General features: G+C 34.1%; 1 protein-coding gene across 2 annotated transcripts in view; it reads left to right on the forward strand.

Annotated features, from left to right (window-relative positions):
- SEMA3E (semaphorin 3E) overlaps nt 1-12,509 on the forward strand; it is a 130,653-nt gene that overhangs the window by 87,872 nt on the left and 30,272 nt on the right. For both annotated transcript variants that reach the window (XM_064421863.1, XM_064421864.1), the window contains exon 6: nt 7,086-7,179. In XM_064421863.1, coding sequence (XP_064277933.1) covers nt 7,086-7,179 — 94 coding nt within the window. The remainder of the gene's footprint in view (nt 1-7,085; nt 7,180-12,509) is intronic.

Genomic DNA, 12,509 nt, shown 5'->3' on the forward strand with positions numbered 1-12,509 from the left:
ACCTGGTGAAGTCTGTATCATTGTTTGAAGAATAGACTTACAAATCAAGAAGGTGTTATCATAATTAAAGCAAGGAAAAACATGTCTCATTAATATTTTTACATTATGAGATGAACCCTTAATATTGTATAGTCCATCTATGGAAAATAACTGATATTTTTTCTTATTGGAATTATATCTATATAGAAAGTAAAAATAAGTGTCTAGCAGTTCATCTGTGTCATCAGGAGCCAATGGATCCACTCTGCCCTTTTTTCCAGAATGGTCAATTTGCACATGCCCAGCTGAAGCTCTGCAAAAGGGCTGTTGACTGTCTAAGACTCCATTCCATGGAGAACAGGGTATATGAGTTCTTCTGAAATCCATTCCAGGTTAATGTAGCTATTTTTTTCATGCCCAACACATCTCTTCCTCCTTTCACTACTAAAGCCTAGATAGAAACTCAAACCTTAGAGCTGCATCCTTCTTTTTTTTATTTCTTCATGACCTTTGTCCCCAGTTGTTGTGATACCAATCATTAGATTAGGTCATTAGAGAGAGTTTTATTTGGTATTTGCTCTGATATGACCCTCACAATCTCAGCCCAGTAGCCTGTCAAAACCATGGAAGAGGAAGGGCCTTGGTTAGTGGGGCCCTGTGTAAAGACTCTGTACTTCCCCATTGAAATCCTTTTACTTTTGTTCAGTATTTGTGGACTCTCTTTACCTTCTCTTTCCCTTGATTATAAGACTATATCACCATATACAGCTACTCATACATTTTAATTCTAGAGAGTCTTTATGCGGTCCATGGAACTTTCATACATATTAACTAGCACATTAGTGCAATATAATCAGCATTTCTAATGGCTCTATTCTTTGCCATAAGACCCTTAATGAGTTTATGTGACCAGTTCAAGGTCACACAAAGGTGTCCCTTCTAAAATTCTGATCAATGCAATCACTTCTGCTGAAACACTGTGAGCTGCTAAGGGTAAATTCCTCTGATTTCTATGTGCACTGTGGTGGGATCTTTTTTTTCTTTTGCCAGATTTTTTCACATTCATTAAGCTAGGAAAATATATTATTTCTGTCACTTTAGGCCAGATATTTTGACACAAGTCCCAAATTGCTAATCCTTTTGCAAACTCAGACAGCAGTCTGACATAGCTCCAGATTTTAAACACATTTTCAGATTGGAGCCCAATGTGTCTTAATCATTTAACTGTGGAATAAAATGCACAGACCTGAAAAATGCATCTGAATTTTTAGGGAGGATTTAATGTCTATAATATTTTATGCACTCTTATCCCATAGGGCGATTGATCTTTTCAGTATGTCAGTGGATAGTAAAGAGGATTGAAAACAGATCTTCAGAAGAAATACTACCTCCCAAATAATCTTAATTATGTCAAAGAGCAGAGACCTGAGTATTGCAGACAGTTTTTGAGGACTCTATTCCTAATATTGTATCCCCATCTGTCTTGGAAAATAAAATTGATTGAATGCTGAAGATATAATTTTAAAAGTTAGTAATCCTCTGACAACGAGAAGAGATTTTTTTGCCAGTGCTTAGATCCTTTTGAAAATTAATGTTTGGATTAGTTAAAGAAGATATTACATGCAAAGTTCCTTCCCTGTTGGAGCATCCTTGTCTTGATCACCCATATACCTGTATGCCTGTTTTATGGTGACTTAAATAGGGCACTGTGCTGCAATAGGAACTTAGTATTATTGTAAGTATTTGGAGCACAGGTTCATTTATATAAACTCAATTATATTCCACTGGGTTTAGATTTTGTAATTTTTCAATGAATTAGTTGGCTTTGTAGCAATTAGACACCTAGCTAATATTTGGGACTATATTTATCAGATAATGCTAATGCACATTTTTCTTAGCAACAGAATTTAGTCTGCTTAAATACAAAGGGCTAAATAATATGAGACACCTTTTCAGGTCTGACCCAGTAAGTTATTTTCTGCTGTTGTACAAGGACAAACTATTTTCTTGTACATCTCTTTTACCACGTGCCCTCTTGATGAGGCAAGTGTACAGATTAAGGCAGGTCATGGAGTTGAATGTTCGTTGTGGAGACTTATACCTGAATTATATTTTCTGCTGATTTACAGACATGTTCTGTGATCTTTCAACTTTTTTTGTAATGGGGAAGTCAAGGTTCATCCTTCCTAAAAGAAGCCTCTGCACAGTGTATTCAGTGTGTCTGTCTATGTTGAAATAAAAATGTAAGGATAAGTATAAAAGAAAAAGATGTGAAAAATAATGTTTTGAGACTATACAAAACAAAAGAATATTTGCAAAAAAAGTAAATTTATATGTGAATTGATACTAAAACCATTATAGTGTGAAATAGAATGGAAATCAAGATGAGGTTTGTAAAGCATTTCACTGGTGTAACTAGATTTTTTTTCTTATGTGGGTGGTTGAATACTGAGTGAATGCATAAAAAGTTTTTGATCTTGACAAAAACTGAAGTGCAATATACACTCCCATTTTTGATGATTTAAGAATTACTTGAATATAAAAAAGAGTGCAACATATATGACGCTAGAACCATGTGACTTTATTGACAATTTTAAAAGAATGTTTCTCATAGCTTTGCACAAGGAGAGAATCTCTATTTTCTCTACTTTTATGCTTTCCCTGTCAATTCACTTTGGATATGAACCTCCTTTTTCTAGTTGTCTTCCAAAAAAGTATAAATTACATGACCCCTAGATATGGGTAGCAACAAGCAGCTCTTGTATGTCATATCATTCTTACTCTAAATTGAAGAACTATGAGACCATTAAAGCTGAGAAAGAATTTTGTCCAGTGCTTTAGAGCAGTAATGAATAGTATAGCCAGTGTTTAAAATTATAAAATGTGGATCTGTTGGGGGAAAAAAAAAGAAAAAATATGAATCAAAACATACCAGACACTAGAAAAAAAAAAAAACACCAAAAAAAAAAAAAAACAAAAAAAAAAAAAAAAAAAAACAAAAAACTTTATCAACCACTAAAATACACAGGCCTCCTTGAGATCAGACCATGTGAGTACTGTTGTAACAAATGCATACACAGTTTAGGGTGTAATTAAAGATTATGAAATGGTTTCATTCTTTAAAAAATGCCAGTATGATATGTTTTAATTTTTATTGTGTGGAAAATAATAAAATTTAAAATGAAATAACAAAAACACCACGAATTCTCACACAAAATCAAATTATTTTTCTCTCATAAAAATAACATCCTAGGAAAACACAACTAAAACCTCTGTATCTTTAAGTCCCCGGTTTAGTGAAAAGATACATCTATTGTAATAATGTTCAGAATAGGCTTAGGTACTTTGCTGAACAGGAATGGAAGTAAGCATATGTTTTAAATTAATCACATGCATAAGTGTTGTCTTGACCTGGAGCAAAGCAGCACTTGGCATTAGTGAAAGCAATTTTCTGCAACGAAAGTTAAATTCAGTCTTTAAATTTTAATGCCTCTGACTGACCTTTTCTTTCACTAATGTGTATAGCCTACATTATTCTAGCCTTCATTGTCTAAAATTATCAATTCATATCAAGTTAGTAGCAAAATGTTGGATGCTTTGAAAATATCTTCTATTTCTTTGAAAGAACATTATTATTTTAATATTAGTTGAAAGTATATTATGTTTCCTGAGTCACTGGTATCATAAATCAAACCCAGAAGCCCATTTCTTTTCCCAAGCTACATGTAGAAACACGTAATTCCACTCCCAGCCCTCCATATGTGCTTTTGCATAGTTTTTACCCTTACCACAGAAAAATGCCCATAAAATAAATTGTGATGTTGAATTGATGGGCTGTATAATCTGTGAGGAAACTGTCAGTTTTACTCTGATGTTTCTCAGGGGATTTTAATGTCAAAAACTGCAAGGAGGGTTAGAATTATGGAATTAGCCTTCAAAGCTGATTATTAATGTGCAACACTTATTTAATTTAAACTGGGATCCCATGGAAGCTGACATATCTTACACCTGAACTTCAGTTACTTGCCCCCGTGATAGGAATAACTTATTGCAACCATGTAATATTTGGCATGCTGTCCTGAAGGTGGAAAATCTCTCTTGGAGGAGTAATTGCTTACATTTTCAGCAACTTTTCAGCCAGTTACATGTGTCTGCAAGCATTTATGAGATACACATCCTGCTTTATATCACAACTAGTGACCTTCCCTTAAAAATTCTACCAAATTGCACTGAAATCCAACTTTTTTGTCTACCCCCAGTGTTAACACTAGATTATGTATTTAGGCTACAATCCTTATTTATAAATTATGGACAATGAAAGATTATGCATATTATTTAGTATTTTCATTCCACAGTCATACTCAATTAGCTATTCTAAGCACATTCGTGCTATGAATGTTAAAAGAGATGGGTTTGTATTTACCATTGATTTAATTCTGTTTCTCAGGGAAATTATTAACTACATTAGTATCTTTTTCATTGTGCTGGTACTATTTTGTGTATAGTGATGAAAAGTTCTTCCACATCAACCAGGAGACTCCGCTACTGGCCACATCTCCCTGCTGCGAGGACCAGTGGCATTTTATCAGGGGAAGACCAAAATATGAAGTGTGTTTTATGGTGATCTGGTGGGATCATGTCTCCTCCAACAGCAGGAAAACTTTCAGTTTCTATTCCTTATGTAGGACTGAATGAGAGCCACAAACTATACACCAGGAAGAGCAGAATAATATATCAATTTTTAACTCTTGGTTTGTCTCTCCACTTACTCTAAATCTTTATTGAACCAACTCACTGACAAATAGTTTAGTTGAGGTCCTGGAGGAGAAACTATTTAATGAGTAACTTTATTTTGAATACCCAACTAGAGAATACATAACTTCAGACGGGTTTTAGAAATATTTCCTTTACAGCAATTTTTATGCCATTATGGCTCCCAAGTACTTTTTCAGTATTTTAGAAAGTTTTTCTTTTCCTTCCTGAGTTCACCTCACTCTTTTTTTATCCATTGTTGACTCAAAATGTTACAGTATTTAGTCTTGAAAATTACATGGTATGTGGTGTTTGAAAAGTATGGAATGGGACTGAGATTTCCACACACAGGGAAATATTTCTTTATTGTTTGACATTTACCCAACAGCAGAGGGGGAATAGTTACTACTGATGTGAAATTGTTGCTGATACAGCATAAAACAATATTCCTGCAACATCAGTCTCTACCCAAGACAGTTATTTTCTGCTACATCAGCTTTAACAACAAGGCACTAATGTACCAGGGTTAGGCCAACAAAGAAGCTTCTGGAGAGGTGAGATTATAAATGCTTTTTTTCCTCATGAGTTTTAGGTCCATTACCTAAAATTTATATGGCTTTTTCTTTATTTTATTTTATTTAATTTATTTTATTTTTCTATTTTATTGTATGAGTTTGTATTTTTTGTATAAGCTCTCTAACTACTGGGAATGTTTCTTTTTGACCAGAAGTTGCAACAAAATTACATGTATGATTTAGACAGTTGAGAATGGAAGACAGGTACATCAGCATGTCTGATCTGGGGATTAAGCTGTGACTAATCCTTTGAAGTCAAGGGGCTTATGACAAATTTAAGATTGACTGTTTTAAATTAAATGCACATAAAGATTCAATTATTTGTCAACCGGGGGGAACTAAGAGCTCTACAACTTTTCACTTTCCTTATATCTTTTACTGTTATTATTATTATTGTTGTTGTTGTTGTTGTTGTTGTTGTTGTTATCATTGTTATTATTATTACTATTATTGTTATTTTTATCTTTCATTTTTCCACCTTTTGCTTCTTTGGTCCTCATCTTTTTAGGCTGGGGTTTTTTTTGCAGGAGAGCATAACTGTCGTGAAGTCACCTGAAGAGAATATTCATTAGGTTTCTGGGGCAATTGCTCTTGCTTGAGAATATTTAAGTTTTAGATTATCAAGATTTTTTTTCTCTGCAAATACTGACTTAATCTAATAAATATGTGAAAAGTCCAGTCTAATAAAACTTGATTTTTATAACTAAAAAGTCCCTTGGACATTTTTGATAATGTGCTCTGTGAGGGAGAGACTGAGGCAGATATTTCTCAGAATTCTGGGGGATTTGGTTTCCTGTTTCATGTAACTTTATGCCTCACAAAATATTTGTCTCATATATTAGGAACATGAACCTGAGACTTAGTTTAATGAACAGGTAGGTTACATTTATCCAATATATTGATATAATCTGCATTTCAGTGGCCTTTTGAGTAAAACTTTACAAAGAACTGGAACTACTAAGTTATCAAAATATTTGCTTGTCACACACTTGATGGCTGTTTGGCATATTTTTTATCAAACTTTCATAGCTTTCTATCTGTTTGCCCTTTTATTTTCCCCTTTCTCTATGTTTTTGGCATGCTCTTCTGTTAATATCTAAATTAAAAATATTGTGCTCTCACTTGATATTTTAATCAGACATTAATGGGCTTTTCTGTGAAAGCTGAGACAAATGTACCATTGCAAATGAAAATTTAAATTGTAAATTCTTTCTTAGTCTTTACAGCCTTATATAGACAATTTAAACCAAGTTGCCAATATTTTTTTATACTGATATTCTGTTAAATCCACTGAAGAAATCACATCTGCTCTGAAAAGCATAACTGGTGATTCATTCCTAAACATACTTCTATGAAGAAGATATATAAACATCTCCAAGCTATGAAGAGAAGATAACACAGTCTGATATATTTAATAACTACTGGGAAAAAAATTGTTTAAAGGGGGAAAACACATTCCATAGTGAGATATCTATTTCATGTTTAGATAATTTGGAGAAAAGAGAGGAATCTTTCCTCCCTACTCCCACAGAAATGAAAAAAGTGTAATTTTAGTGCATAGCTTTCTGATTCTTTTTGGGCAGTGCACAACAAAGGTGATTTGTAGAAACCCAGAGAATTTTTATTAGTACATCAGTGAGCAACCATAATTGTGTTTTCTCCCTAATGAAGTCAATCCTCTACAAAGGTATAACAAAGTTAAAGCTTGTCACTAAGGACTGTGTTTTGTTGCCTGTAGGGTTCATGGTTTTCTCTGTCTTTTTTTAAATTTTATTTAAGGATCATCTGTTTCAACTGGAATCGCACAAATTTGAGAGAGGACGAGGCAGGTGCCCTTTTGACCCCAGTTCTTCCTTCACCTCCATCTTAATTGGTAATGATCTTTATGTCACAAGCTTCACAGTCCTGTCAATCTGTCATTCTGAGTCTTTTTCTTCAGCACACCAAAGTGTTGTCAGCCTTCCATTGCAATCTTCCACATGTCAGACTTAATCCTCGTGGTGCTGCCCACATTAATATTGCATTCCAGGCAGCATTAACCACAGCAAGGGCGTCTCACTGAAGTGAAATGTTGAATGACATGTGTCATTCTGAAGGTAATTGATTGTTGTGTAACTATGGAAATAATCATTTCCCGCTTTCTTTAAAAACAAAGAAGCATGACTGGCTTAGTCATTTACACCACTTTTGTTTTCATCTACTGAGATGTATCTGAGCCACAAGCATCCTGTAAAAATGTGAAATTAACTGTTTTTATATCAAGCTCTATTGATTATATAAATTACCATATTTGAGAAGCTTTTTTTTTTTCATTTCAATGCTGCCTCCTAACAAAACTATCACAAACTGGTGATTCTGTGTTAGAAGAGTTGATCTCATACTCAAAAGATACAAAAATAGAATTCAGTCTCAATCTTGCCTTGCCAGGAAGCTGTGCTGAGATAGTGCTCCTCTGGGCCTTGCTGGGAAGTGTAGCACTATAGGACTGGGATCTTTGGAGCTGTGATATAGCAAACCATATGGGCTTTCCTCAAAAATGTTTTCTTAAAACATTTTGTGAGATGAAGCAAAGACAGTGTTGGCACTATTGACTAACTGTACAATGTCTAAAAATAGCCTGGAACAGCAGGTAAATAGTAAAAGCTTGATGGAGTTAGGGAGTAGAATAAGGATTTCTGGGTTTAGAAAACATAACAGAAACTGAGCATTCAAAAGGGATATAGATTAAAATAAAGACCTAGAAAAAGAAGTTAAAGATTAAATAAATTTTCTATTTTTCAGGGATAAAAAAGAGGATTTTAGGGCTCTTTTGATATTTACATTTGTCTCTGCATCTTAAAATCAGGCAACTAAATTCTCTGATGATTAGCTACAATGGTATCCATGGTGGTGATGAAATATTGGTCATGAGTGACAGCTGTGTTTTTACATGCTAGGTTTATTTATTCCTTTACATTAGCAAATTAATTTAAAGAAGAATCATCAGTAGTAACGACAAATCTTTCACACTGTAGGAATTCATCAAAATATCCTTTAATTTTGTTTTAAAAAGTAAATTAGAGCTCTAATTCTTAAGAGATAGTGGGTTAAGAAGGCATAGAAAAATCAGAAAAACATACTGTATTTTGTCTGACCCTTCAAAATCCATGAAGCACAGATTGTCATGCTTTTATCTCACCCTTATTCCTAAATTGTTTCTACAGTTTTTGACAGATTCCAGTCTCAGCTTAGCCTGGGAACAAAGACTCACAGAATTGCTGTAGGCCTGAAACCTCATGGTCTAATCTTGAAGTCCTTCTTAACCTTTCCTCAGAGAGAACTAAGTAAATAAGTTAACTTGATCATGTTCCTACTGTGAGATCAATGTGAATTTTATTTGCTTAAATGGAAGCCAGATTGTCCCACTGAGCTTTAAGAGTTTGCCTGAATTATGGGAGGTCCTATGGATCCTCATATTTTCATCTGAAGAAGAAAACAATTCCTTTACCCTTCCCTGGTAAAGGCTGATTAGAGTATTGGAGGTCAAATGATAAAGATATCTGACAAAGCTAAAAATTCTGTAATGTAGCAAGATTAACAGGAGAAAAAAAATTTTTGTCAGATCACTGATACACCAAAAAACAGACTAACTTTCACCGCTTCATCAAAACTAACAAAGTATTTAGAGGCTGTTTTTTTAGCTATCCATTAGGAAATTCTATAATTTCAAGTTATCATTCAATGATATTTTGAAAGCATAAGAAAATTCTTCCAAGATTTTACTATTTTATTTATTATTTCATATTTTTAAATATTGGAGTTATACACTTTCAACACTAAGGAAGATTATCTTAAGTTTGAATTTCCATTTATTCTATTTTATTCTACCAACTTCTACTACCCAGAGACACACAGTTCACAGAACAAAATGCTGCACCTTAAACTCCAGCATGTATGTCCTTTGTCTCTGCAGGTAGCCAGTTGAAAAGGTTGGAAGACCTAGATGCAAACACAGTGAATAATAATCTTTTAATTGGCATTTGAGAATGAGAAGACTTCTAATGCCAAAAGCACTGAGAAGGAAGGATGCTTCTTCATTTAGATGAGCACTGAATTCAGCTCACGATGGACATTATCCCATGACAGGAGATGCAAACTACACTATGCACCCTCCAGGACTGGTCTTCCAGTCCTTCTTCCAATGCTTGGAGGTTTAATTGCCCTTCATGCACTTCAGTTTTCTTAGAAAGTGAAATCTGCTCCAGGTGTGTAGTCAGCATTATCTTGGAGGCTGCACCCCAGAGCTGTCTGCATTGTCTGATGCAGGTTCAGCCAATGTGCATGTCCTTGAAAAGGTTTTATGCAAACCTGTTAGCAAAGCACACGTCAGCACCTTCTTCCTACTAAGGAAAGTGTTCAAAACCTGCTCCCACCTCTGCCCCTCACATGAACACAGCACCTACACCAGCATGGCCATTGACTAACAGTGAGGATTAGGCTAACAAGAAAACTTTACATACCTCTTATAGAAATTTAAAAGCTTTTAAAATCATTATCTTGAAAGATCATTTGCACCATAACCATTTAGGACCAGATTTAGCTGGATTAGTTTAGGAAGAAATGTAATCTCTTCTTCCCCATCTCTTTATGTATTTCAACACAAGAGTTAAGATACCCACTCCAAGAAAACAACAGTTCATGACTTGGCTTTTAAATGAAATATCTGTGCTGGTGTAAGCATTATTGTAGGTTATCTGACCCACTAGTGAAGTAGCTTGTGATGAATTCCTCAATATATGAACAACTAATTTATTGCCAGCATCAGGAAACAGAATGGAAGTTGGATGGCAGACAGACTGAATAAAATGTTTATGTTTAGCTCAATGGTATATAAAACTTTTGGACTTTTATTCCTAATGAATTCCCCCATCTGCTTTCAATAGCCAAAACTATTTTTGATACCAGATCTTGTGCACTGATTAACTTAGACCACACTAGATGAGAAATTAGTTTATGTCCATGTATTCTTACCTGCAATATATCAGAAGCAAGTGGTGAAAAACCTAAAGTACATCTGAATAAGTTAATATCCAGGGAATCCAGTCGCTTTTACAGTTTTAAAAGTTAGGTATTTGTGTCTTTTCTCCTAGTCTAGACAAAAACACATTTTTTCTCAAAATAAAAGACAAAATACTTGAGTGAAAGACAGAAAATACAAATATACAGAGGTACTAGTTTACCAGTTAAACAAGTTTGGTTTTTTTTAGTTTTCTGTTTTCATTCTGCCAAAGGTATAATTTTTCTAAAACGTGAATTAGTCTTCTGATTTTAGTAATCATGTGAGTAATAACTGACAGTAAAATAAATGCATGATAGGTGCAGTCTGTGTTCTACTCATTACATTCTAATGCTTTATTCATAAAATAAATTTTCCATTTTACACTAAAAAGACTACTGATGAATAATAGCTTGTGTTTGCATTTGTACCTTCCAATTTCATGCAGGTACAAAAAACATGCCACATTTAAGGTGGTAGCAGCCTATTTATAGAAATCTTTTGTATGAGTAATTTAAATGCTTCAATCTCTTTTGGTTTAGGGATGTCACCTAGGAATTTTGAAGGGTTTAGAAGAAAATGGTTGTATTTTAATTTGTTATTATTTTGCTTTGAATAAAAGGCAAAATGAAGGTATTTTAAAATGGTCTCCATTGAAGTTTGCTATATTTGTTAGCTTGAACAGATGTTAGCTAAAAGATGAAAAAACGCTAGCTGAAAAGTATGTGTGTATCACTTGAGCTAAAACTGGTCTTTGAGGTCCATGGTAGTTTTCTGTTTGCTTAAATAAGGAAAGAAGAAACTTTTTATTATTTTTAGAACATGATTAACCAGGCTGTTGACATGATTAACAAAACTTAAATTTTAACAATTTAATGTGAAGCTGAGGTTAGACTGGAAGAGAGGAGTAGTAGTGAAGGTGTCTGAAGTTACTCAGCTGATTTTCACTGGAAGGTGGAGGTTCACCAGTGTGATGTGCAGCAGTATGAAATCCTGCAACCAAAACAGGATTGAATTGATATGTGTTAGTAGTTTTTCAAGGGAGGAGAAAAAAGTAGAAATCTTTCCAGAATTCTTCAAGCCTCAGTCTTAGGTTATCTCTAAATCTGGAATTGGTCAGCACCTGCAAAAACCTATCAGTGTTCAAAATTTATAACTTACATTTATACAAAAGACTATTGAAAAAGACAAGAGAAGATCCTCTTAGTGTCAGAAGTGTAAAATATATTGAAATTATTATTCACTATTATGTTGAATGTTTTTGTGCTATTTGACAGCCACATTTGTCAGTACTGTCCCATTGCTGTTCTTAGGTGAAGCGACCTCTCTGCTCACACATGATACTTACATGTAGTTTAGTAACAGCTCAGTGTAAAAATCAGACTTTATTTCTGTATCTGTAAAATATCTTTCATGGAACAATATCTCTCCAGGACTCGGACTTCCATTTTCTCCCCTCAGGATCTCACAGATACAATCAGTCATAACTTCTTCAGTGTAGAGTACATTGCCATACCAGCAGTTTAGTTATTCATAACATTTTGTGCCTATGACAAACAGAAGGAATAGACTTCATATTCAAACGTGGGCACATCTGGACTCACAGATGTCAATCCTGATCATTGGCAATATGTCGTGAATAATTTACCTTACATTGATGCATTTATTATGCAAGTTTATTATAGTTCTGAAAAGATAAAATATCCTGTTTTGCACTACATATCACCTAAATTAAAATGAGCACCAACCAGTCTGACATATTTCCCAATGGAATTCCCAAAGGGGGATATATGACTAATATAACTCATTAATTAGGGATTGTTTAAAACAAGTCAAGTTATAAAGACACTGGAAAATTCTATAGTTTAAGCAGCTCTGTGCTGTTTAAAAAATAAAGTTCTCTATTAGTTTTGGGCAACCTTCATTTCTACGGATGCTATAATTTATACTTTTTGCTTCACTCGCCAATATTTTACAGTAAATCTCAACCATGTATTTTACAGGGCAATAACCATTCTGGATATGATGAAGCCTAAGGCAAAACTATGCTCAGCTCCAGCTCAGCAGAGGTGTTGGAGCCAGCCCCAGCTGCCAAAATATTAACATTTCAGAATAATCATTCACAATTATGCCACCATTCAATTCATGTGTCTCTCTTAAAAGAAACA

Source organism: Passer domesticus, chromosome 5, assembly GCF_036417665.1.
Source record: "Passer domesticus isolate bPasDom1 chromosome 5, bPasDom1.hap1, whole genome shotgun sequence".
Classification (NCBI taxonomy): domain Eukaryota; kingdom Metazoa; phylum Chordata; class Aves; order Passeriformes; family Passeridae; genus Passer; species Passer domesticus.